Genomic DNA, 27,319 nt, shown 5'->3' on the forward strand with positions numbered 1-27,319 from the left:
AGGGAGGTGTCCTTTACCTTTCACTTTTAAAATGCATTAAGGAATCTAGCCTTTATTTATCTTTATTTTTTTCAAATGCATTTAGGAATCTAACGTTACATTTGTTCAAAAGCGATTCTCATAGCAGCTGAGTAGCAGTTGGGAACTGTAGTTTATCATTGTTGACATTAATATGGACTACATCTATCAAGTTTGCCTAAAACGCAGACCTCTGCAGTGATTGGCCCACTCACTCACGCCCTCTCAGCTAACCGAGTAGTAATTGGCTCTGAAAAGTAAGCGATTGTTGCTGATTGGCTGAAGACACCGATAGGGGTTTCCGACAGCGTCTGTTCTGTGTCCTCAGTGTAGCAGTGATGGCGACCTACACGTTAATGCGAAGTAGTCTGGGACTATTACATGGCCTAAAATGTTCTTTTAAAAGTGTAGGTCAGATTCCGTACGGCGCAGTCGCTGGGGCAATTACCCAATCGAAAGTACTGCAAAATGCGAGATGCTATTCTGTCGGTCATATGTCTGTGCAGGAGAGAATTGAGAAGAAGCGAAATGCAGCGCTTATAGGAGGAGGGCAGCTGAGGGTAGCTGCACAGCACAAAAGGGTAAGTTATGAAAACCTTCTGCAGAATGAATGCAGTTGACATAAGTGAAAGCACAGCAATCCGAGAAGAGCTGCGTAATGCCTGTGCGCAGGGTAAACTGACAGCGAGAGAGAGAGTGGAGCTCTTGCTGGACGAGGACTCGTTCGTGGAGTATGACATGTTTGTGGAGCATCGCTGTTCAGACTTCGGCATGGAGGCAGATCATAATAAGGTACGTCACCAAAGAAACTTCATACTGAATGCAGAAATATTCCCATTTTTCCATGTCATAAGTTATGAAAAAACAACAGCGTTCAGTGTCTTTACTCTCGAATGAGTGCAAATGCAACATTGTGTCATTCTATGAAACGGACGCTTTTACAGTTTGACAGATTTTAAAAGACTTTAAACAACCTTTTAACCAAATATAAAGAGTTTTAAGTCAGTGCTTCTCAACCAGGGGCCCCGCAATAAGCCATAAATTGTTTAAAATTAGTTATTAAGAGTCAAGAGTTTAAATAGGAAATATCGAAACTCTTTGTTCATTTTTTTGAGAGAGATGCTAATGGTCTTGTCCGGTTCAATTCATTATGCTAAGCTATGCTAAAAGTGGGACCCCCCAGACCTGGAGATCGGCTGAATGGATTTGAAAACGGTAAAACTCAATTGTTTAACTCTGGGGGAGTTGTAAAATGAGCCTATTTCCAAAAAAAGTGGAGTATCCCTTTAACACTTGTAGATGAGGGACACTAATGACACATGATCTTTGTTTTAAGTACCCAGGAGACAGTGTAGTGACCGGACAGGGAAGAATCAATGGAAGACTGGTCTATATTTTCAGCCAGGTATGATGCTAGCTTTTGACCATAGATTTGCAACATAAAAATGTTTTATTTGAATATCTCCATTCTCTTGTCATGAGTGAAATGCTCCTCTGTCCACAGGACTTCACCGTGTTCGGAGGGAGTTTATCAGGGGCTCATGCTCAGAAGATCTGCAAGGTGAGACTGGTCAGGTTTGGATCTGACTAAAGTCTTAGGCACAATTCTGTCAAACAGTTAATTCACAGCAATTTAATTCCTAGATCATGGACCAGGCTATGATGGTCGGAGCCCCAGTAATCGGTCTCAATGACTCTGGCGGAGCCCGCATTCAGGAAGGCGTCGAGTCCCTCGCAGGATATGCTGACATATTCTTGGTAAACTGAATAGCTGAACACAGCTATATATTTGATACATACACTACCATTCAAAAGTTTGGGCTTGATCATATTTTTTTTACTGTTCTCTTATGCTCACCTAGGCTGCATTTATTTGATCAAAAATACAGTAAAACAGTAAAAAAAAAAAAAAAAAGAATCAGATTTTAAAATGCAATATATTCCTGTGAAGGCGAAGCTGAATTTTAAGCATCATTACTCCAGTCTTCGGTGTCACATGATCCTTCAGAAATCATTCTAATTTGCTGATTTTGCTGCTCAAGAAACATTTCTTATTATTATCAGTGTCAAAAACAGCTGCTTAATATTTTTGTTTGTCAGGTGTCTTTGATGAATAGAAAGTTCATAAAAACAGTGTTTATTTAAAATGGTTTTTATTTTTTTTGTAGCATAAATGTCTTTACTTCCACTTTTGATCAATTTAATGCATCCTCGCTGAATAAAAATATTAATAAAAAAAAATCATACTGACCCCAAACGTTTGAATTGTAGCAGACGTATAGTATATTCCAGGACTAACTCTGCACAATGGTATTTGTTCTTCAGAGGAATGTGATGGCCTCAGGTGTAGTTCCTCAGATCTCTCTCATCATGGGCCCGTGTGCAGGTGGTGCCGTGTACTCGCCTGCTCTGACAGACTTTACTTTCATGGTAAAGGTAAGAAACGAAAAGTTAAGAGTATAAGTGCATATTGCATTTGAATTCAGATTTATTGTGTATATTTTAATTTTAGAATCAGGTCCCTGCTGGCACACCAATTTTTAATGAAAAACTTTAACTTGTGTTTGCAGGACACCTCCTACCTTTTTATCACAGGCCCAGATGTGGTGAAATCTGTAACAAACGAGGATGTTACCCAGGAGGAGCTAGGTGGAGCAAAAACCCACACCACTGTGTCGGGTAGGTCTATCCATTTAGTCTGTGAATACGTCAGAATGTGTTTTATTAACAGTTTTCTTTTTAAAAGTATTTGTTCTCTAATCTGACTAAAGATGATCTGGGCTTTCTTGTAAAATAAAGAGCTTTTTGTTTTCTTTCAGGTGTTGCTCATCGGGCCTTTGAGAATGACATTGATGCCCTTCTGAACTTGCGAGACTTTTTCAACTTTCTCCCACTGAGCAACAAAGATCCGTCTCCGGTCATTGAGTGCCACGATCCTCGGTGAGAAACTGTTTTTGTAAAATAATTCTTTCTTTATCAGTCAACTTATCTTGACCAGCTTTTTCAGTCACATGGAGTCTGCTGCTATCATGTCGATTTGTTTTCTTCAGCGACCGGCTGGTTCCTGGTTTGGACACTGTCGTTCCTTTTGAAACCACTAAAGCTTATGACATGCTGGACATCGTTCATGGTGTATGTGCATCTTTAGTGAACAAACAATTCAAAAACTCATGCAAAAACTCATCAGGTAGTGCTTATGATTGTCATTTCACTCTTACAGATAGTAGATGAGAGAGAATTCTTTGAGATTATGCCCAGCTACGCCAAAAATATTGTGGTGGGATTTGCCAGGATGAATGGTCGGACTGTAGGCATAGTGGGAAACCAGCCAAAAGTGGCATCTGGTGGGTGATTCTTTTATTTTGTACTTTTATTTTATACTTTTATTCACACTTTAAATTGATCAAAAGTAAAGACTTTTACATTGTTAAAAAAAATCATATTTCAATTTCAATTCATCAAAAAATCCTGAAAAAAATGACCATTTGTTTTCAACAAATGTTTCTTGAGCTGCAAATCAGCATATTATAATGATTTATGAATGATCATGTGACACTGAAGACCGGAGTAATGATGCTTAACATTCAGCTTTGCCATTACAGGAATAAATTACATTTTAAATTATATTACAAGAGAAAGCAATTATTTGAAGTTGTAATAATATTTCACAATATTACTGTTTTACTACATTTTCGATCAAATAAATGCAGCCTTGGTGAGCATAAGAGACTTATTTGAAAACTTCTGAACAGTAGCGGATATTACATGTAAAATATTCTTACATATTATATAAACATACATTTCACATTATTTGTTATGTCCTTTTTTCTTGTATATTTTAGGCTGTTTGGACATAAATTCATCTGTTAAAGGGGCTCGCTTTGTTCGTTTCTGCGACGCCTTCAACATTCCCATCATCACATTTGTGGATGTGCCTGGATTCCTGCCAGGTGTCTGGAGACTTTTTATTATCCTAACCTTAACTTTGCTGGGGGTGGGGGGGGGGGGGGGGGTTCGAAATCATTTTAGCCTAAATCGCCGACATGCATTTCCCTTTTTAAATAAAATACTGACAGAAACGTTCCGTGTTTCCACAGGCACAGCTCAAGAGTACGGAGGCATCATCAGACACGGAGCCAAACTGCTGTATGCTTTTGCCGAGGCCACAGTTCCAAAAATCACTGTCATCACTAGGAAGGTAGGAGGCAGAATGATGATTGTGCGTGTGGATGCTTCTAACTAGCTTGTCTGCTGAATCCTGTGTGTCCTGTCTTCAGGCATATGGAGGTGCTTATGATGTGATGAGTTCCAAACATTTGAGAGGAGACGTCAACTATGCCTGGCCATCCGCTGAGGTCGCAGTGATGGGTGCAAAGGTAAAACTGAAGACTAATGAGCTGAAACAAGTGTCATGGCCAATGCACTTGCATAATAAATATGCTTTGTGGGTGAATTATGGGGCTTTCTAGTGCATTTATGAGCTTAAAGCCAAACCTACCATTGAGCTGCATTTAAAATATATATAAATTGGCCCCATAAATAGATTTGTGCTAGAAGCTAGATTTAAGAAATTCTTTATCCTGTAACCAGTGCAGAGGAGTATCAGATAGACGTGAGAGCGTTCAGAGAGCTTCAGCCCAGATATACACTTAAAGCAGCAATGATCACTATGCTTGGCTCTCTTTAGTGATTAAGCTGCATGTGAATGTCCCTTCTACTCGTTTCATTTCTAAGCTGGAGGCTCAAGCTGTGAGTTGAGTAACAGGTGCTGCTGACTCAGAGTTTGGATAGCACAGATCATATCATATGTTGACTGTTTAAAGTACAAACTAACAAACTATAAATATTTCTGCTGGGTGTTCATTAGTGACGCTAAAGCAACAATGATGCTCAGTGATATTCCTATAATGAATTAGCCATATAATATATTATTATTATTTTTTAGTTTTTATTTGGGGCCAGTAAGAGTTTAAGGATGCATTAAATTGATCAAAAGTGACAGTAAAGACATGTATGTTACAACATATTTCTATTTCAAATGAATTGAAAATAATTAATTGAGACATTATCAGTGGCATCTCCACAATATTTTGCTCACTGAATCTACACTACTAGTCAAAAGCTTGGAATAATTAAGATTTTATATGCTTTAAAAAAATATCTTCAGATCAAAAGACGGTAAAAACAGTAATTGTGAAATATTAATTTATATTCATCAAAGAATCCACAAAAACTGTTTTTAACATTGATAAGAAATCTGTTTTTGTGCAGCAAATCAGCATATTAGAATAATTTCTGAAGGATCATGTGACGCTGACAAATTCAGCTTTGAATAAATTACATTTTTGAAATATATTACAACAGAAAACAGTTGTTTTAAATTGTATTTTTTCACAGCATTTATGTTTACTGCATTTTTGATCATATATTTTTGATAAATGCCGCCTTGGTGAGCATAAAATACATTTAAATTTCTCAAAAAAAAAAAAAAAACCTTCCTGTTGCAGTGTATACCATTTGTTTTAATATAAGACAATTTTAAAAGTGATTTTGGTCATGAAATTACACAAACAAACAAAAATCGCAATCAGTCAGTATAAATTTAGGTATTTCTTCGGCTCCAAATTTGACAATTAAATTTTTTAAAGATTCACAATAACTGGACAAATCATGAAAATAGATTGAAAGTGTGAAACCCTATATTTATGTAATGTGCTACATAATAGATCACTTCATTTTTAAGGGTGCAGTTCAGATCATCTTCAGAGGAAAGGAGAATCAAGCCAAGGCTGAAGCTGAATATGTGGAGAAGTTTGCCAATCCCTTCCCCGCTGCTGTCAGAGGTGCACAGAACATTTTTATTATTAACAGACACAATATACATTAATCTTCACAGTGCCAGTGAGGCTTGTCATCACTGCAATACAGATGTGCTCGGTTCTCCTGCTACGTGTGTGTAACATTGAATGTGTTTCACAGGCTTTGTGGATGATATCATTCAGCCCTCAACCACACGCAAGAGGATCTGTAGAGATCTGGAGGTGCTCGCCAGCAAGAAACAGACCAACCCCTGGAAAAAACACGCTAACATTCCCTTATAAATCTCAACACTAATTTTATAGCATTTCACAACTGTGGTTAGACTGGAGAGAATATCATGTTTTTACACATGGTTCCTTGTGCCTTATTCCCACTCGTATGCATTATGTCGTCAATAAAACACTCCCACGGTTCATGATTACATATTTATTTATTTTCTGAAAAAGTGAGTTTTCCATAAGTTCACTGAAGAAAAGTTTTAGAACAGTTTTCCATTAAAAGGGAAAGTGGTACATCATTTCTAGGTCGTACAAAAGAAAACCATTTTATATTGAAAATGTACAATTTACAGGTACACTAGCAAAACTAACCGGGGCTCAGGGTGGGGGAGTAATGACGATCATGGGAAACTCGTGTTCTTGACAGTATAACATTTCACTTTATGAGAGCACAGGACCATAGAGCACTTCAACAGAGGCAATACTTGAATGGGCCTCGCTCAACACACGGCACAACAGCATCTGCTGTTTGATCCGGACAAGAGTAACTGATGAAAACCCTGCCGTATAGACATTTCACACAAATAAACCTCACCTAAATCTACTGGAAATAAAATACTGACCATTCAAATGTTTCTGAAAGCCAAAATACACAACATGTAACGCCCCCTTCAGGACAACTGTGTCACACACAGAGATTTTTTGGCTCTGACAATATTAACTGCATTTTTAACACTCTTTTCTCACTTTCCTTTGTCATTTACCATAATTATGCCTATTGAAAACTGTTAAGTGTTATTTATTTATATGTAAATTAGGCCGATTGAAGATTTACCAATGTTTAATACTGCTTTTTTTTTTGGTGGAAGAATCTGTTAGTTGACCTGATATTAAAAGCGACTTCATAATCTAACTGTACAGGGCATCTACATAGTAGGATGGATAAACACAAATATGTACATCTTGAACATATGGGACCGTACATTCTTACATGATAGATCTGTACCATGATGTAAATCCCATCCAGTGCGATTCAGATGAGCTTATGAAGAACCTGTTTGACAGAACAATTCACCATATGTGACCTGATTGGACTGTTAAAATAATCTGTGGATGAATAAAAACTTCTCTGTGACGTCTGATAAAAGAGTGGAGAGTTCGCTCCAGAATCACTTAACCTCATCACCAGTGCTTCCGCTTCTTTGTGAATGTCTCTTTCATGTCTCTTGATGGCAAAGCTCTTTTTCCAGCTGTTGTGGCACCTCAGAACATGGGCATCGTGAAACCCTGAGAAATAATAATAATATAATTGATATAATAATAATAATCAGGTGATAATTGGGACTGCATGATTTGGGGAAATTTTTCATTGTGCTTTTTCTGAGATAAATTGTGATTTAGAGGGGTCATATAATGGTACATGCACTTTTACAAGTTGATTGTACTGAAATGTGTGTTTGCAGTGCCTGTACACAACCATCATAAAATTATAAAAATCCATCCAGTGTTTTTTTTTTTAAATCTCCTTATATGTTTCCCCCCCATCTCAAATCAAGCCGTTCGATTTTGTGACGTCACAAGATCGGACGCCCCTCCCACGATTGTTGATTGACAGCAGCTTTCAACACAGACCCGCCCTCGCTCGTGAGCGAGCTGTCAATCATAATCCACATTGTTGATACGCTGGAGCACTGTCTATGAGCAGAATGGCGTCTAAGCGATTGTGGTGTTCTGTTCTTGGGTGTAATAAGGAACACAGCAGTCATTTTGATGTTCCTAAATCCGAACCGCTGAAGACGCAGTGGCTGAGTTTTGTTTTCGGAGGGAATATTCCCCACGATCAATGTCAATGCTTTCATGTTTGCGCGAATCATTTCACACACCAGACTGCTTTACAAACGAGGGTCAGTATAAAGCTGGTTTTGCTAAGAAGCTGCTCCTGAAAAAAGGATCGGTACCAACTATTCGTGTTCCTGTTGAACCTCCAGAAGAAGAAGTGAGTGGAACGTTTTATTAACCTTTATATTAATATTTATATTAATCTTTATATTAATCTTTGCAAATCGCTTGCTATGAATGCGGCTGTTTACACTTGGTACATTACGGCATGTTTTCTATGTACGACGTTCTCAATATAATTCATAATCCCACGTTTATAATGAACAACGCGTTATGGTTATTGTGTTATTATTACAAACGGTGTATGCACAGAACAGAGGGGCGGGGTGAGCAAAGCTCATTATCATTTAAAGACACATGCACTTAAACGCCGTGCTGAAAACAGAGCTGTTTTTGACCAGGTAAAATTTGTGTTTTCTTACAATACTAATGAGAATTTTTAATTAAAGTATATTAAAAAAACTTTTCATTTAGACCCTAAAGAATCATATTAGCTTGTACAAAAATGGCATTATATGACCCCTTTAAAAAAGTTTTTTTTGTTTGTAGGGGTGCACGATTTGGCAACATTTTGTGATTATATATCAGTATAACTATATTATAAATCTAATAAATAATATATAATTATTATTACTAAATGATAATATTAAAATAAATATTACCATTGTAATATTTTGCTGTAAAATATAATTTAAGAAAAATATAAGTTTAGCTGTAAAATTGCAACACTAGTATTTATGGCTGTCTTGATTTCTTTGCTTTCAAATGTTAAACCTTAAAGCTTCTCTTTTGTAGACAACATATTTTTTAAACGATTCTCAATAGAAATTTGGGAAAATGGTTGGTTCGCTGTGTTTTCAAATGCACGTTACTGTGACGTGGCGCTCGCAGAGAAAGAATTTGTGTGGAGCGGACACTGAAAACATCGGATCATGGGAAACATGCATCATCATATATTTATTTCATTGAATTAAAGCCTTTGTGATTTGATAATCACACTAAGCCATAATGCAATGTTTGGTTTTATCTTGAATAATAATATATTTATATAATGATTTGAAAGCTTTAGCAAATAGCGACTCATTCTTACCGACTCGTCCTCAATCATGGCTGCAGAGTCAAAGAAGTCCGGTCTCAGCTCGGCTCTCTCCCGCCTGTTCCTGGATGGAGGCTGCACAGGATTTAAGACAATGTAATTAACACTTTTGTTTCTATATTTAATTACACAAGTATTCTGAGACACTTAGTAGTATCATCTATAAGTGCTGGGCAATGTAACTAAACCATTATGGTGGAAAGAGAGTCTTTATCCACTGACGGTCATTTGTAAGCAAAATACAAATTGCTAATGTCTCATGGTATTTTTGGATGGCTCTTAGAAGTGTGAAGCGGACTTAAAAATGTCCCTCAGGATAGTCTGTGTGTGTCATCAGCTTGAACCTTACCAGATCAATGACCATGGTGTCCTCAAATTCCTCACTCATGTCTTCCAGCTGTCCTCGAGACGACATCATGACATCCTCAAAGATGGGCTCTGCGTCGTCCTCCATGAGACCACGTCTAGAGTAGAGAAATCAAAGTAACATTTACTACAGCACTTTCCTCCTTTGTTTAACATCCCACACGCGTTTCTCCACGTACACAGTCTGTCGTACTCCTCCGCTACGGGCCTTCATGTAGTTCATGGCTGTGCGTTCCTTCCTGTTGACCTCCTCCATCTTCTGCTGGCCAAGCCAGGACATCTGCATCTGAGGACTAATCGAGGGGAAAACCACAAAAATCAACCAGTGTTGTTATTGTAAACTAAAACTGTTATATATTTTTTTTTATTGAAACAAAATATAAATATTAAAATGAGAATTAGAATAATTTTAAGTACTAATATGACTAAAACTTGATTAAAAATAAAGCTAAATAGAAATATTGATAAAATAATAAAAATTAAAAAGCACATAACAAGATGACAAACTTGCACTAAAATGTAAAACTCTTAAAACTAAAAAAATCTAAATAAAAGTTAATCAAAAAATATAACCGTATATAAATAATACTAAAATAACACTAAAAACAACATTAGATTCACAGCATGGCCAAAATGGTGGAATAACTTCATATTAATGCTCATGGTTTTAAAAATGAAATGGATGCGTTGCTTAAGTGTCTGCATTCTTTTAACCATGTAGTGTATTTTAAGATTGGTCACTTACTTATGAATATAGTCGGATTCAGACCCGGGCTCAGAGTCCTGGTCAGGGAGGAGTTCAGCAGCTTGTCGAGGGTTCTCTCGGAGCACGGTGGAGGTGAGCTGGGGTGTCTGCAGGGCTCCAGGGGTCTGTAGGGTGTCATTCCTCATCATCCAAGAGCCCTCCACACTCTCCTCTGCAGAACCACAACAGCACACACAAAACAGCCCATGACTGCTTACTTTTAGGCATCTTAGTCAACTGAACCAACCCACTGTTCTCCCGTCTTATATCAGTATGGTTACATCTACTGGCATCCTCACCCTCGATGCGTTTCTTGTGCACGGGCGGACGGCCCTTCTTGCTTCGTATGGACCCGGCTTTGCTGCTGCTGCTGCCGCTGGTGATGGACATGCGATCTTCATCTCCGCCCGTCAACAGAGAGTTCCTGTAGGAGATGAGCGGCAGCCAGATGTCCTCCCGTCTCTCCATCATCTGCTCTGTCATGAACTTTTCAAGATACGAGTGTCTGTATAGTCAAAGAGAAAACACAATGGCATAAACATATATACTATATCAGGGGCATGGGAAGTGGGGGTGCTACGCTTGTTGTGATTTGTGGAGTTTTGACGAGTTTTATAGACTTGATATTGTTTTTTGTTCAAAAATGGTGGACCACGTTTTAAGATATTTTTTGCGTCTTTTGAATGGTTTAATAGCTCTTGAATGAATGATAGTGTGATCATATACTGTAGCGCAGCCAAATATATACACACACACACATATTTCTCTCTTATTATTTATATAATTAATGAGTGCCTGTACAGGCAAAGAGACAACACACACACAAAAAAACACATGCATAATTAAAATAATAAAAGAATTCTATATCTTTTATAGTTTTATAAGTTTTTCTTTTTTAATACCTTATAATACATTGTTTCTATTCAGGTTCTCAAAGGTTCCATTCAATAAAAACAAATTTTACTCAGTGAAAGATATGTTCTAATGCACAGTCAGAGTCTCTATTACTAAAAGCAAGGCAGCGCTCAAACATATAAGCATAAAAAAACAAACATTTTAAACAAAGCGCTCTTTAGACCAACTTACACTGTTTTCTTGTCTTGGCGAAGTAGTTTGGAAGAAAATTCACAGAGAACCTCAAGGAAGGCCAGATTCGGAGGGGGATATTCCGGTCCTTTAGGATTCTGATACTTAAAGGCAAACTCAATCCCATCTCTGAATACAGCAAAAATATTTGTGAGAGGTACAATAAAGAAGAGGACTATTTGGTGTTTGATGAGTAATAATTCAAACATGAAACAGAAGTTACTTGTGCAGTGTGGCCACAGCTTCTCTGGTTTTGATCTGGTCCAAGCCAAAGGTGAGGGCAAATCGACGAGCCAATTCCTTAATGCCGCTCACATGAGATGAGGTCCTGTCTAAGTTAGGCCCCTGATCCTGGATCAGCTCATTAAAGAGCTGAAGACCAGAAACAACAACAGGATTATTACAATTATCATATGATTAAAACGATAATGCGAATATCATGTTCATCTTATGCCAGAATATCCCTCAAAATGGAGGCTGTCATCTCACCTGCTGTAAACTCAGGATGAGTGTCTTGGCACACAGTATTTTGTCCGTCTGTCTGGTCTTACTTAGCGTCTCCTTGATGATGTCTCCATAATCGTTGTAGTACTGCAAGTAGTTTACAAGTAGAGAAAGCAGAATGTTTGTTGGCGTAACAGTTTAAGTAATATATCTGTTCGCTGGAGCAGAGAACAGCAGACACCTTCACTTCATTTTCTATGGGAGGTGAGCAGCGTAGGGGGATTGTGGTTAACAAAACAGATGTTAAGAGATGTTCAACTTAACACTAGAACACTAGACAGCGGCAAATCAGTACAATGAGTTCTGTCAAGACCACTATAGTCGAATACGATTGACAATTAGCATACAGTTAAGATTGGAGGTATGGTTCTGTTCTGGGCAAGAACTCCCTGTGCATCCATGCAGCCTAGCATGGATAAGAGCAGGGAGAGCAGCAATAACCCCCCTTAGGGTAAACAGAACAGAACCAACATTTCTGTATTGCAGATATCATTAATTAATTCTAATGTACAACATAATTAGAGAATTTTAGTCTGATTCAGGGTGAATCAGAATGCCAATCCTGACTGACGAGAGGAGCTGGGGATGGAGGAGGGTAAGTAGCTATTAGGTAGACATGGATCAGCTGAGAGTCAGCTGATGCGAGCTTGACTAACGTGACCTGCCAAAATTAAAATTTTGAATGCTTTTATTGTGGTTGGACAAAAGTATATGTATACTTTAGCGATGCAGAAATAAAAGACAACCCCACAAGATTTCTTCCACTCCAGTGGACACGTCAGGTAAGGTGATGACTGGCTGTCTTACCTTCATGTAGTGTTTGAAGATATCTGCAGCAGCTGGCATGTCTACTATATCATAAATGATGAGTTTGCTGAAGGCAGCTAGAAGGTTCCTCCTCTTGTGTAAGGCCTCAATCTTGTTAGCTTCATCCTCCTCGTCACCCTCTATGAAAAAAAACATGAAAACGCATCAGCTAGACTTCAAAACATTATTGAAAAGCCTCTTACATCTGCACAGTATCTGACGGATATCCCATTGGATACATCCATCTCATTCACTGGGTCTCATTCACAAACTATACGCATGCACGTGCACACACACATGCAAATGTTTTCCAACAAACACATATATTATAATTTTTTTATTTTTAATTCACCACATCATTAACACTGTCTGTAGGCTCACCTATGCTCTGATTCTCATCATCCTGGTCAATAAACACATGGTCTAGGATAAAGTTTAGCAGCTCGTTCTGTAGGGTGCTGTCTGGATTGAAGACCAGAGGTTGCAGACCCTCTCTGGCCCCTGTGGTGAGCTGGTGACTGAAGATCATCAGCAGGTCGCATAACAGCATGAACGCCTGGGAGGAAGAAATGGGCAGGTGAATGACTCTTGCACAGGCACATCGCTCCTGAATGAAAGGATGAAGGTCTTTAGCTTACCTGCTCTTTAACCGGCGTGTTAACGTTTGATAAACACTGCTGGCACACAGCTAGAAAAGATTTGACAACCCTCCGTAATGCAAGAAGATCATCCTGAAATCAAACAGAAAAATTGTCTTTTGGTTGAAAGTTGCAATAATCAGTTTGTATTCAAAACCACCTGCTAAATAATAAGGCATTAAATAGATGCCTCACAGACCTTGGATGGAGATCCCTCTGTGATTTTCACCAGCTGCCACAGCATAGAGTAATGAGAACACTGAAGAGCCTGCACTGCTATCTACAAACCACACAATGAAACACACTCAGCTTCAGGACATAACATGATCTACAGGAAATCTGCATTAGTCACCTGAAAATCTTCAATAACTGGGTGAATCTCAAGGAGAGAGAGAAAAAATTAATCTAAAATAAAATGGGAATAAAATATGAAAATAGATAGATGGATAGATGGACAGATGGATGGACAGATAGATAGATAGATAGATAGATAGATAGATAGATAGATCTTATGAAATAAATCAATATTTAATGTGCAATTCTCCATACTCTAATAAAAAGCATCCATTTTTGAGACTGTTTTGTAAAATTTTGTAAATTACAGGCAACAAAAACTTCCACAATGTATAAATACTAAACACGATGTATAGATACTTAATTTAAATAAAATAATGCTGCTTTTTTATTACAGTACTGAGAACTACAGTACTGAGAACTGTTATGAAACTAATGTCATAATGCAATTAATTGTGTTGAAATGTAACATGTTCTTGACAGGCTTTATGAGATTCCTCCATCTCACATCTGCAACAGACGCACCTGCTCTGGCATAGAGCCCTGCTCTATTCCCGTCCTTAGCAACCTGTAGCAGTTCCCAAACAAATCCCATCTGGTCAAGTCATGAGCACTGATGGAGATGAGAAGGACACATTGCTTGTTAATTAGCACCTAATGACTCTAAGTGGACAGAAGTAACTTTCGTTTGCACAGTAATTTAATAAGACAGCAGCGTACTTGTGAAAGGCTGTGAGTCTCTTAAGAGTGGAGAGAACGTTGTAGATGTCGTCGTCATCCGCCTCTTCCCCCTGTAAATGAGGCAGACATTCAGTTTGATCAGCGACTCTGACACAAATCTCAGAATCATACACGGTCGTTCACCAACTCTACTTCAGCTAATAACAGCCTCAGAGTTTTTAAAAGAGGGAATGATTTTGCGCACAAAAAGTATACTCGTTGCTTCATAACATTACGGTTAAACCACTGTAGTCACAAGGACTATTTTAACGATGTTTTTACTACCTTTCTGGGCCTTGAAAGTGGTGATAATGATGCAGTCTATAGAGGGACAGAAAACTCTCAGATTTCATCAAAAATATCTTAAAGGGGTGGTTGATTATGATTTCACTTTTCTAACTTTAGTTAGTCTGTAATGTTGCTGTTTGAGCATAAACAACATCTGCAAAGTTACAATACTCAAAGTTCAACGCAAAGGAAGATATTTGCTTTTAAAGAAAAGGACTACAACAAATGGCTGGTTGGGACTACAGGACATTCCTCCCGGGTTAGTGACATCACTAACCCTAGAATTTACATAAACCCCGCCCCCGGGAACACGCAGTCCATGTTGACAAGAGGAAAAGTTGTTGTATAACAGTACATTTGTGAGTCAGCTCAAACTTTAGCATCCATCTTTTCACATGCAATAGAAAGTCACTCTGTGTGCATCTCACAACAGTTCCTATATGAGCGATTTATAGATTTATCATGACAGAATATCTTAATTGAAGATAGTTAACTCCACATCAGCAACATAAATTCATCAACTAACCATTCAGAGACGTCCTGTTGCATTCTACATGTTGTCACTTCTTCTTGAGTCTCTCCATCTTTGTCTGACTCCGTTTTAACATTAAAGGCAGAACAGTTTCTGTCATTTTAGTGTGTCTGCGTGAGGTAATAGCAGCTGCTAACACACACGAGCTCTTGAAAGCCCGCCCTCTGCAGCAGCTCATTTGCATTTAAAGGGCCAGGCACAAAACGGTGCGTTTTTGCAAACCCTCAAAAAGTGACAACTTTAACTTGCTATATAAAAATACCTGTGGGGTATTTTGCGCTAAAACTTCACACACACACTCTGGGGGCATCATAGATATATTTTACATCTTGTGAAAAGGGCATTTTACCACCCCTTTAATTTGTGTTCCGAAGATGAATGAAGGTCTTACGGGTTTGGAACGATCTTAATGACAGAAATTTCATTTTTGGGTGAATTTTTTTTCAAAAAGCTCCATAAAAGTAGTCTATATATAAGATTCATGCTTTTTTACCAAGTTTTCTGAAGCCATATATGTTGAAATTCGAGTTGATCAGTCAAATTTGTGAACTAGATCATAACCAACTCAAAAAAGCTGTTGAGTTCAACTCACTGAATTGCTCATTTGGTTGCAGTGAATAATCGGTGAATAACGGAAAAAAATCAGTCCGTTCCTCACACAAAGCTATCATACTATTTATGGCACATTTTTGATGGACTTTTCAGCTGTCGTCACTACACTATGTATGGAAAAGAGCTGCAATTTAAAAAAATAACAGCATAAAAGTTTGGGATGACATGAGGCTGATTAAATAACATCAGATTTGTCATTTTTCTGATTATCTTTTGTAATTGAATTAATTCTTTAACAATCTCTCTAAATCTGTCCATCACCTCCACAGAGCCCTCACCGCCTGCAGCAGCTCTTCCACCGAGTGGTTGAAGCGGTCGGTTAGTTCATCGATGAGCTGACTGCGGGCGATGTCAACGCGGTTCATGATGGTGTACTCCTCACTGCACAGGATACTGTAGGTCTTACTGCAGGCCTCCAGCACCTCCGTGTCCGTGTGCTTCTCCACCACAAACTTGATCTGCTTGAGCAATGCGTCCAAGTGCTGGAACGTTCAAATTCAGTCTATCAGCTAACGGGGAATGAAATTCCAGCGTTCATTGAGATCCAGCTGGAGAAACAGCCTACCTTCTCCATTCTCCCAGCACTGTACACATCCAGGTCAAAGTATTGCGGGATCTGTAGGAGGTTGGCAACTTTCTCTGCATCTGTCTGGTACTGTGAGTGGAAAACGTGTTTATCAGCATATGAATGAGCCATTTATGATGAAAACAGAAGACTTTTCATGAAAACAGAAGACTTTTCATCCTACTTTTGAGAGTAACATGGGAAGAGCCATGATGAAGTGCTCTGTTAATTTGTTTTTGTCATCAATCTGCATCTTCCTTTCCTTCGCAGTCAAGACCTATACAACAAGACAGACTAAACTAAACACTGATGGCAAAAATGGTTTTATAATAAAATGCTTGTGAGATAAAGGTCTTACCCTTTTCCCAGTCCCTCTCCCCACAGGAGGATGGGCCTCAGCAGCCTGACGAATAGTACAGACAGTAAGCTCGATCAGCGAACCCTCCTGCCTGTCTGACAACACTGAAGACAAACAGAGAATCAGAGAGATAGAGCCGTGCTTATGGTGCACATGCACATATTTGGCCATTTAGGAGAATACAAGGGTAGATATGTGCATTTTACACAGACATGAAATATGGCTCCGAAATAGGAGAGATAATATGGATGATGAATATTTCTCAGGGTGAGTGAGTTTATTTTTCAAAGTGATATTTTGTATCAACATACACTACCATTCAAATGATTGGGTCTGTAAAAATGTTTTAATATTTTCAAAAGAAGTCTCTTATGCTCATTGCTCACCAATACAGTAAAAACAGTGTGGTTAATGTTAAAATAATAACTTTTTTATATTTTATTATATTTCAAAATATTGTGATGGCAAAGCTGAATTTTCAGCATCAATACTCCAGTCTTCAGTGTCACATGATCCTTCAGAAATAATTTTAATATGTTGATTTGGTGTTCAAGAAACATTTATTATTACTATCAATGTCAAAAACAGTTGTGCTGCTATAATATTTTTGACACATTTTTTAAGGATTCTTTGATGAATAACAAGTTCAATTTAATGCATCCTTGCTAAATAAAAGTATTAATTTATTTTTAAAAATTAAATTTTGAAAGGTAGTGTATATCATCAAATTTCAACATTTACTGCCTAGTTAAAAAAGATAGAGTTCATGAAACATGTAGCTTAGCATGTTTTCACACTACATAGTGTAAGTCGTCACAATGGAACGTGTCATTATCTGTAAAGCCAGTAATTAATAGGATGTTTAAATTTAAACAGTGAACCAATTATGTAACATAAAACAAATAATGACAAGAGTTTTGAACTGTCTTTAAAACCATCATAAACAGTAGGCGCGTTTCCATTACAGATTTGCGCAAAACTTTTGCGATTTTTTCGAAATGTCGACAAAAAACTATTGCGAAATGACGCCGTTTCCATTAACCGATGTTATGCGACTAAAACTTTATTTTTTCCTCTCGCGATAAGTAAAATCATTCCAAAAACCATGGTAACGGACGTTAGTGGGTTTATGTACTATATCCCAGCCACTGCACTAGCCATTATTATTAATCGAAGGAGATGTATGTGTGTTTTCAAAGCATTAATGGTAAGGAACGACCCTTATTATACTTGTGAGCGGCACATAATGAGGAGTTTCTGGGTGTTTCTCCCTCCTATCTGCTTCGAGGTCTTGATTGTGGCATTTATTTGAGGTTTAGAATCCATTATTCCTGTAATTCTTTTGTCTTGCATGAATTTAATAAAGAACTCTGTCTCGTATTCTGTCCAAACATACCACGTCATCTACGTCAGAATATTTCTTTTTCGAATTGCCTGAAAAACCACCTCGTGCGAGCGTAAAAACTTTGAGATAAATGGCGCGATTCCATTGGGCGTATTTTCAATTCGCAATTTCAATTTGCGCAATTTGAAGGGTAATGGAAACGCGGCTAGTTAGGCTTTCATCTGAAAACGCAAAGGTTTTTGGGATGAAGCCTTTTATGACAACTAGCCCCACTCTCTACTATGCTTTCAATCTACTATGATCTACTATGTGCGGTAGTGAAACCCCTCTCAGGGTTACCGTACCCTCCTCGCCCTGCACTGGCTCCTCCAGCAGCAGTTCGGTCATGCACTCCCAGTCCTTCAACAGCTCCTGAGAGCTCTCCCACAAACTGTCCACTAGATAGGCAGCATGTTCATGCAGCTGGAAACACAAAACACACGTACACCGTGTGAGCTCTGATACAAACACAAGAGATTCTGACCAATATAAACTAAACTAGCTGGATTCTAGTGACACCTCAGGAGACAAATATTGTGTTAACCAATCATAATTCATCATAAGCAGCTGATCATCAGGTGTGGCCTTACCTCACTCTCCAGAAAGAAGAGCACTAGCATGCGAATGAGGTTTCCGTTTGGGCTGCTCCTGCCCCTGCGTTTAGCCAGAGCCTCCTCTGCTTGAGGATCATGTCTGCTGAACAACCTGCAGCATAGAAAGAGGACACACAAATAAAATAATACATTAAATAAATAAATAATCAGACAAAAGCCAAGTTTATTTTACAGAGAAAGTACGCAAGCTGGCTCACTTTCGATGTAGAAAATCCCCAGCAGCCACTGCCACAGGCCTGTGAGCGGAGTACACCAGATGATAGACATTCTCACAGTCTTCATTAGACAGCGCGTCCTCGCTACCCCTGAACAAATGAAGAACATTGGATGGAGGAAAGCATCCAGACTGCAGTTATGTTCAGCATTTGACATCATCTTGAGCTTCACTCACTGAAGGATAAGTGTGACCAGTCTAATGGCTTCCACGGCCACATCATACTCTTTATCCAGCGTCATAGACACGATCCGATCCTGTGAAGAGATTGTATCGTCATAAAGACATTCAGAGTATTGAAATACCTCTCCTGAACTGCGTTCTTACCTTGAAGCGGTTTGTGAAGAGCTCGAGTTTTGGAAACAGTTCACGGTTTGTGTAGAGGTTTTGTAAGGCTTTCAAACACTTCAAGCGTACTTCACCTTGCTTGAAATGGAGAATGCTGATGTTAATACACGGAAAATGAAGTATTACAGTGGCAAAAGTGCTGCTCTTGGTGTGTTCGGATATGGCGTACCCGGTCGTGTAACGTCCAGCCCACGTACTTCAGGTAGCTGTCGTTCAGGAAGGCATCGCTGTACATTTTCATCCACACACCGATTTCCTCTATACAAATCGCTCTGATTTCAGCTATTGCATCTCTGCCAGTCACACAGAAGATGAGATCAGACACTCACAGCTACATGAAGGCTATTATTGTGAGAAGATACAACTTTGATCACCTATAACGATGAACAAAGATTCCCTTGAAGATCGAGTTCATCATGTTTTCGATTTCATCTTGGTTTTCTTGAAGCTGGTGAGAAAGTTTGTTCATATGAGCAAAGGATCAGCAGTGACCGTATATTGACACAATCTGACTTTTCACATTTTCTGTCTTCATTTTGTGGATCATTTCAATTCTGTGGAAGATCTTTCTCTGAAGTTCATGTGGACCTGGTTATAATCTAACAGTCTACAAAAAAGGAAAAAGGGTTAATAAATGAAAAGACAGGAGAGGTTAAGGTGTAATACCTCTTTCCTCTTATGGAGTAGGAGTTCAAGCTTCTCGGTGGCTCTCTTTCCTGCCATTTTGTTGCGTTCAGCTTCGTACTGTCTCTGTGTGTTGTCCTGGTTAATGCTCAGGTTCAGAGCCACGTTCACCAGAGCTGTCATGAGCTTCATGGCTGAGGACAGGTGTGCAAACTCATTTTTAAACAGAGTTTAAAAATATTTCTCTCTACTTCAGTTGTCTTAGGTTTGTTTTTATGGAACCCGTTAAATATGACTAGACCTATTTAACATTTATTATTATTAAAATATTTGTATTTCATTAAATTACAAAAATTAAACCAATTAAGAAATATATAGCTATAGTATTAATACTGTTGAACTAAAATTAAAAAACAAGTATTTAATAATAATAACAATAATAATATCATCTATCTTTCAGAGCAACACTAAAATGAGTACTAATATTCATGGCTGTCTTCATTTCATTGTTCATAGATTCTTAAATCATAGAACTTTTATTTTGGCAGAACTTTTTGTTGAAAATTACAAAATTTGTGTTCACCTGCTAGAGTGCTTGTGTGTCTGAAGGCTCGGACCTGTGAGTCCGACAGACCCGTGAGCAAAGAAATGACCGTGTCCATCATGTACTCGTCGTAGATGATGCTGTACTGGCACTGACGGATCAGGACGCAGATGAACTCACAGAAGTTGTAGCGAAACTTCTTCCACAAAGGGCCAGAAATGGTCAAGGGGTAATCGCCACTGTCCTGCATTAAAACACAAACAATGACCAACTCGGACTGGAGTTCAAAGGTCGTTCGACTACACTAGCTTCTGTAAATCCAGCAGAAAGGGTACCTCGTCAAACTCCTCCGTCATTTTGCGGATGATTTCAGCATTCTGCATGTTGCGAAACATTTCGATTCTAACAGTGCCTGAAATGAAGGATGATTATTCATTCACTATAATGAATGAATAATATATCATTATTATATAACATAATATAAGTTATTCATACCTTTACAACCAGAGCACTGGATGAAGAAGTTGATGAGGTCCAAAAGTGCTATATCTCTGTCCTGCTTGTATGACTCGATCCAGTCATCAACGACTGACTGAAAGATTTAGGGACAGCTGTGTCACTATTTACATAAACAAAGCAGACGAGCTGCTAAACACTTCCTTATTTAGCAGAACAATTGGCTTAAGTGAGTCTGACATGGAGGTTGTAATAACTGCACACCTCCAGCTGTTACATATCTGCTCCTGATCTGAAACATTTGGAGACCAGCTATACATTTCACTCTACATTTAACACTGAAAAATTACACACTGTTTAATATTTTATAGTTATAGTTGTTCAATTAATGTGCTAATGTACGCAATTAATTATACACTACTGTTCAAACGTTTGGGTCACTTTCAACTATGCTCTTTTAAACAATTAAAATTTCAAATAACTCTTTTCTATTTAAATATACTATAAAAAGTAATTTATTCCTGTGATGAAAAGCTGATTTTTTTTTTTTTTACTTCAGTCTTCAGTGTCACATGATCCTTCATAAATCATTCTAATATGCTGATTCGGTAATAAAAACATTTATTATTATTACGAATGTTTAAAACAGTTGTGCTGCTTAATATTTTGTGGAAACTATAATGCATTTGTTTTTGGATGAACAGAAAATACAAAAAGAAATCTTGTAACATTACAAATGTCTTTACTGTAACTTTTCATCAATTAAATGTAGCTTTGCTGAATAAAATGAGTAATATCTTCAATGGTAGTGTACAAGTTTAACACAATTACATTATTTAACACTGTAAACAAATGTATCTAATTTGACAGTATAATTCATGTTCTGTGTGATTTCTATAAACTGACTAAAACCGTTCAAATCTCAGGCACAGAGCATACTTTACTCAGTAAATAATGAAAGACATTTATTATGTATAATTTATTTCTAAATCAAACCCAGATGGGATATTTAAAAAATGTAATTTGCATTCTTTGTGAGGTGAAATGTAATCATAACTCATTAGGCATGAGGCACCTAAAACCAGTTTAAGCTCATTTGCATGTTGATCAGTTTTCTCTTATAATTATATATATGAGTTGTACACCTGCATAGCGCTCTTTCCCTGTTTGACCACTTCAAACAGAGTAACGGGATCCCCCTCTCCATTCTGCGGAGCCATTCCATTGGCCTTCCGCCCCCGCGGGGCTCCCATTAAGCCCTTTTCTGATGGTGACTTCCGAGGCTTCTTGTTGGGTGCCTGGAGTCAGGGGGAATAAAAATGCTAAGTTGCATAAAATGCTAAATATATACATTTTTCTGTGGTAAGTCAAGAAAACAGCTTTTGTGTGAGGCATACAGGTGGTCTGGCAGGCCTTCCTCTCTTCTTCTTGGTCTTTCCATCTCCAGGGTCGTCCAGCTCACTCATGCTCATACTGAGACTCACTGTGTCCTGACCCGACTCACCGGAGTCCCTGTGAGAAAAACACACCATGAACTCTGAACATCTGAGTCATGAAATGAAATAGTCTTTGTGTCCACATCTGATGCAAAATTCTGCTATTAAATTTTGTAAGCTTAATTCTAATAATTAATTTAATATTAATTAAATATAAATCAATTAAAAATACCCCTTCATGATGGTATATTTTTATATTATAGTATAAATGCATTTTTACACGTCAGTACAGCCAGTCAGCAAAATTATCTTTAAAATATTTTTAATAAATAAATTGAAATCAATTCAAAAAGATCAATTGTGATTATTTTGAATTAAAAGCGGATAATTAATTTGAGTCTGTGAGTTTTGATCCTGTCACACCACTTATTTACCTTCATAACAATAGTGAACAGTCACTATAAACAACATGAGTCTTTAGAGGTGCCAAGTTCAAAGGTTACCCAGTTCAACTCTCATTTAACTCTCATACCCCCGGACTAGACTAGAATGCATGTTTGAGCTGTTTTATCTGAAAGCAAATTGCACTGACATGTCATAAAATATGTCAGTGCCATTGTTTTGTCTCAAGATGCACACCAGTAATGGTTTTTTATAAGGCACGTTTATAAAAGCTACTTAAATGCCCTAACTGAACTAAGGCTTAATTCTGGCTTAATCTAAGCCCTGTCTATGAAACCGGGCCATTATATTTTGTTTTTAAGCTTAAAAAGATTAGTCAAGCATAAAATATTCACTGAATCACATAAAATAAACAGAAAAAAATATATTTTATAGAGTTTTAGATGGCACATCACAATTTATTAACATTTAAAACGTTGTTGGTCAGACACAATGTTTTAGGCTAAATAAATGTTTCAGAAATTTACTATAATCACATTTGAGAAAGAGAAATCATTGTAGTTGAACATGTACTTTAGTTGTAGCTGAAGTGAACTCCAGTGTATGAGTGCAAATGAAGTGGGGACTTACTGTAGCACTGGCAGCTCTGAGGTGATCATGATGATGGAGGGGCAGGTCTGGTGTGTTACAGGTCTGGTGTGTGTGTGTGTGTGTGTGTAGTGCTCTGCTGAGATGAGCTCTTTCAGTGTGCTTTAGGTGCTGATGACAGTATTAACACTGCAACTCTGAGCCTGCAGGAGACAGAAGGAAAAAAAGCCTCAAACATCTTTAGGCACTAGAAAAACATGCACTTTATTTATAAAATATTATTTCACCGACAAGATCTAGATTCCATAATTCATGACTTTATACAAAGGAAATATTTCTCATTTAAAAATGAGTGATTGATTTATATTCCATAAAAACTTAAATACTGTGAATAATGCTACTTAAAACACTTTTTATTGATGTCAAAGCCATGAACTTGACACATTGTTCAGGGTTTGTAACCTTGCAGAACTTCTAAAAACGTTGTAATATGGACATGAAGTAAAATTAAGGCTAAACGGCGACACCAACTGGTCATTTGATGAACTGCAGCAGCACATCATTAACAGAGGTGTCAATCTACATAGTCACAGGGAAGAGCTATACACATGTATTCTGCTTCAAATAAATAAATAAAACTAAAAAAAAAAATTTAATTCTCTTTTCTAATAAAATTTTGCAAAACAGTTTGCTCTTTTTAAATGGTTAAATATTAAATGAATTTGTCACTGACTGGGCAAAAGTGAATTAAACCGATTTATTTAGCATGAAGCTTTCGCCTCACAAAAGCAACAGAAGCCTAAAAGGTTCTGTCTGATTGTTAATACAACACAGGGGCAAAATAATAAGCATTTCATTTAAAACATCAGTTAAACAGTAAAAGATTACATTTTTGTGTGAATGTGCATGTTGCTCTGACTAAAGTTAACTATCACCACTAGGGGCAGTATGAACCATAAAGTACTTGACCTTTAATGGTTCTTTGATGGCATAACAAAATGTGTTTCTGGAGAATTTCCAAACATATAAAAAATGTAATTAATGGTCAGTTGGCTCTAAGAGACAGTACTGATCATAAACACACTTTTAGACTGAGTTTTCTCTCACTAACAGAATGCTGAACTCCAGAGGATGTAAAGCACTTCTTGGGCAACAGTAGGGGGCAGGCTAAGAAAGTTTTCATTAAAATGTTCTTCACTAATGCTCAGATGAGGAAATGCACACGAGTTTGATTCACACCATAATACTCTCTTTAGTTTGCCATATCTCTCTCCCTTTAATGCAGAAAACTCTCACAGTGATGCAAAAGGAAAACCAGGCCGTGCCAATGATTTCCAGAGAGATATGTAGCCTACTCTAAGAAAGGTGAAATATGTCACAATGGAAAAGAAAGTGAAATGGCATAAATCAAGATATTCATCCCGACCATCACTATGTGATATGAGTTTAAACAAACCTCATTGAAACATGCACTACAGAATGGGGATGTGAGTGTAAAGTGGTGTAAAGATGAGGTGAATATTGTCCTCTTTTGACTGCCACTAGATGGCTGTACGCTGTAGGTGTCCTGGAGAACTCGGTTTTACAGGTGCGAGTCTGCAGTGAAGTTAAACTGAGTAACTGTCAGGACACAAGGACAAAAACTCTTGTGTAGAGAGGCAAAGCTATGCATTATGTGAGCTTTAACAAGAAAAAAGCAGTATAGATGTAGGTAAAAGAGTGTAGGAAAACTATCTGGTTGATATTTGACCCTGTAACCTCGTCCTCAGTGGCGTCGTGAACACATGGGAGCGCTCTAAATATGACCTCCCCTCCCCCACTGCCGTTAAACGCTCAACCACCGCACAGCCACATTACACCTCGCTTGACACCACCATAACACTGAGACAACTACAACACACACGCGTCTGAAAATAAACAGGGATTGAGGTGAAAATGACACTGTTTTTTTTAAACCCTGTATTTAATTCCACTTTAAATTCTTCATAATTCCCGTTATGTAACATTAGATTTCACAGTATTCAATTCTAGGCCAATCTAGTAATGGGTTTTATAGATAGGTTGTAAACACATGCCACCATAAAAGTGAAAGTATATTGCATATTGTAATTGAAAGGGACAGCAATGATTCATCTCCTCAACTTGTACACATGGAACACTGATGAAAAAAAAAAAATGCTACAATTTTAATGTTCTCATTTTAATTTCATTAGTTATTTTTCAGAGATGGTTAAACAGACAATAGCTTGTCTGTGGTAATAAAAATAAACTCAAAAATATGATGTCGGTTTACTGTTGTACAGCTTTTATTTTTAGTGTTTTTTTAGCATTAAAAATAAGATTATGTTAATAGAACTAAATTTATATAGTTTTAAGAATGACAGCAGCTCTTCTCGGAAGTTTGGAAGACCCCATAGTAGGCCAGGGCTCCTGGTTAAAATCCACTGTTTTTGGGACTGTTTACATGACCCTGTTTTCGACTAAAAACTTTGACAAATGCATTTTGGCCGTTCATTTTGACAATGGCGTTTTAAGGGCTGGAAAATGTAAATGTCTTTTAATGAAAACATTTTTTAAAACAATACCGTTATTGTCTCTAAACCACAAAACGCAAATTTGTGAAAACGGTGACGTCATGCCCATGTGTATTACATGTTCAGTCTATAGCCGCGTAGTTTTTCTTTACAAAGCGACATCGCCATCTACTGGCCTGGCATGTACAATACAGTGCTTCTAGTCGTTGTCACAGATCTGTGTGAACGGGGATCGTTTTGACATTGTTGTCATCTGTAGACGGAAAACGCAAAGGAAAAACATATCCGTTAAACATACCCTTAGAGTCTACACACAAACACAACACGTTCTTCCGCATACACATTGTTCCAGCAAGATGGAGGCCAAATGAATGGAGGCATATTGAGGCGTCTTAAACTAGAGCTACATGATTCTGGTTAAATTGAGAATCACAATTTATTTATTTTTTAAATAGAGATCAATATTCTCAGATCATGAATTATTGTAAAACAGAAATAAAGATACCGTGTGGTTGAAAAGTGTGAAGCTGTTTCATACTTCAAGACAACCAACGCTGATTTAAATGTTAGCTGTGATCGCACTTATCAAAGTTTTAATAGACAAAGCCGAATCACTGACATTTAGATAGTTTGAATCGAAATTGCGACCTTTCAATGATTTATCGTGCAGCTCTATCTTACACTTTTTTTTAAATGTCATCTTAAAAAGCGCAGAAAAAAAATGAGGCATGATGGAAAATGTCCATACTAAATAAAATGCCAAAACAATCAATAAAGGCCTTTAAGTCCAGAGAAAAACTGGGCAACTGTGCAAAAATGTACAATTTAAAGACCTGATTAATGTTTATATGTTGTTGGATTAAGCATAATTGGTGTGATATTATAAATGTATGTACTCAGTAACTACGATGATTTATCTGTACTCAAGACAAACTGACCAAAACGGCTATCACTACTCCCTAATTAAAACTATAGTTCATCCAAAAATGAAAATTCTGGGAAGCAAATAATATTGGAGCCCATTGATTTCAATGTATTCCAAATGTATAGACAAAAAAGAAAAAGACATTTCATCTGTGTTCCACAGAATTAAGTAAGTTGATTTCTTACAGTGAAATGCACGTTATTATCAACATGTTGCAAGTCGTTCATTATACCGGTATCACTCTAATTTTCAGGTTGTAAACAGGGTGTATCAGCTAACAAACACTGTCCATAATACACTAATCCAAAAAAAAAAGGAGCAATGCACCAGCTAGAACAAAACAGCTATTTTCCAGATTGTGGCTTTGGTTTGAGTCCACTGTGCGGAGGGATGAGTGATCAAAGTCTAAATAAAGGTGTTGGAGAGCTTATCAGTGTTGATTCTGGAAGTGATTCAGTGAATCTGTGGCTTTATTTTATTTGGTGTTACTGAATTCAAACATGAGTCAATACACATCACCAAGTCCTACAAACATATATATTCAATAAATATAACATCATCTAAAATGAGAGGCTGTCAGAGTGTTTGGGCTAAAATCAAATCTTTACACCTACACCATGAGAATTTCTTGAAGGGGAAAAAAGAAAAAACAACTAGCAAAAAGTTACAGCATGAAAACATTAA

General features: G+C 37.5%; 2 protein-coding genes across 3 annotated transcripts in view; one reads left to right on the top strand and one right to left on the bottom strand.

The window, feature by feature from the left end:
- Nucleotides 1–285: 285 nt before the first annotated feature.
- Nucleotides 286–7,556, top strand: pccb (propionyl-CoA carboxylase subunit beta). Its single transcript, XM_084410894.1, has 15 exons — nt 286–599; nt 691–810; nt 1,355–1,423; nt 1,523–1,579; nt 1,663–1,776; nt 2,344–2,454; nt 2,589–2,697; nt 2,838–2,958; nt 3,069–3,150; nt 3,239–3,362; nt 3,861–3,968; nt 4,116–4,216; nt 4,296–4,394; nt 5,762–5,861; nt 5,998–7,556. Exons 1-15 carry the CDS (start codon nt 357–359, stop codon nt 6,117–6,119), a joined length of 1,680 nt encoding a protein of 559 aa, XP_084267020.1. The 5' UTR covers nt 286–356; the 3' UTR covers nt 6,120–7,556.
- stag1a (STAG1 cohesin complex component a) overlaps nt 6,852–27,319 on the bottom strand; it is a 47,214-nt gene continuing 26,746 nt past the window's right edge. Inside the window, exons 2-34 of one of the 2 annotated variants that reach the window (XR_014627601.1) lie at nt 23,219–23,379; nt 22,148–22,262; nt 21,896–22,048; nt 20,790–20,886; nt 20,630–20,706; nt 20,334–20,538; nt 19,793–19,944; nt 19,501–19,574; nt 19,296–19,419; nt 19,106–19,204; nt 18,956–19,035; nt 18,762–18,869; nt 18,541–18,655; nt 18,256–18,373; nt 16,567–16,670; nt 16,393–16,485; nt 16,209–16,298; nt 15,922–16,125; nt 14,212–14,282; nt 14,017–14,104; nt 13,397–13,477; nt 13,198–13,290; nt 12,941–13,115; nt 12,560–12,699; nt 11,738–11,839; nt 11,472–11,620; nt 11,249–11,377; nt 10,462–10,667; nt 10,163–10,372; nt 9,597–9,710; nt 9,401–9,515; nt 9,046–9,126; nt 6,852–7,343 (exon numbers count right to left, since the gene is read on the bottom strand). Coding sequence is in view for 1 of the 2 variants with exons in the window: in XM_084410883.1 (XP_084267009.1) it covers nt 7,320–7,343; nt 9,046–9,126; nt 9,401–9,515; nt 9,597–9,710; nt 10,163–10,334; nt 10,462–10,667; nt 11,249–11,377; nt 11,472–11,620; nt 11,738–11,839; nt 12,560–12,699; nt 12,941–13,115; nt 13,198–13,290; nt 13,397–13,477; nt 14,017–14,104; nt 14,212–14,282; nt 15,922–16,125; nt 16,209–16,298; nt 16,393–16,485; nt 16,567–16,670; nt 18,256–18,373; nt 18,541–18,655; nt 18,762–18,869; nt 18,956–19,035; nt 19,106–19,204; nt 19,296–19,419; nt 19,501–19,574; nt 19,793–19,944; nt 20,334–20,538; nt 20,630–20,706; nt 20,790–20,886; nt 21,896–22,048; nt 22,148–22,262; nt 23,219–23,247 (3,777 nt within the window). In the remaining variant the exon portion in view is untranslated. The remainder of the gene's footprint in view (nt 7,344–9,045; nt 9,127–9,400; nt 9,516–9,596; nt 9,711–10,162; nt 10,373–10,461; nt 10,668–11,248; nt 11,378–11,471; nt 11,621–11,737; nt 11,840–12,559; nt 12,700–12,940; nt 13,116–13,197; nt 13,291–13,396; nt 13,478–14,016; nt 14,105–14,211; nt 14,283–15,921; nt 16,126–16,208; nt 16,299–16,392; nt 16,486–16,566; nt 16,671–18,255; nt 18,374–18,540; nt 18,656–18,761; nt 18,870–18,955; nt 19,036–19,105; nt 19,205–19,295; nt 19,420–19,500; nt 19,575–19,792; nt 19,945–20,333; nt 20,539–20,629; nt 20,707–20,789; nt 20,887–21,895; nt 22,049–22,147; nt 22,263–23,218; nt 23,380–27,319) is intronic. The other variant, XM_084410883.1, reaches the window with a different exon arrangement.

Source organism: Rutilus rutilus, assembly GCF_951802725.1.
Source record: "Rutilus rutilus genome assembly, chromosome: 6".
In the NCBI taxonomy this organism is placed as follows: domain Eukaryota; kingdom Metazoa; phylum Chordata; class Actinopteri; order Cypriniformes; family Leuciscidae; genus Rutilus; species Rutilus rutilus.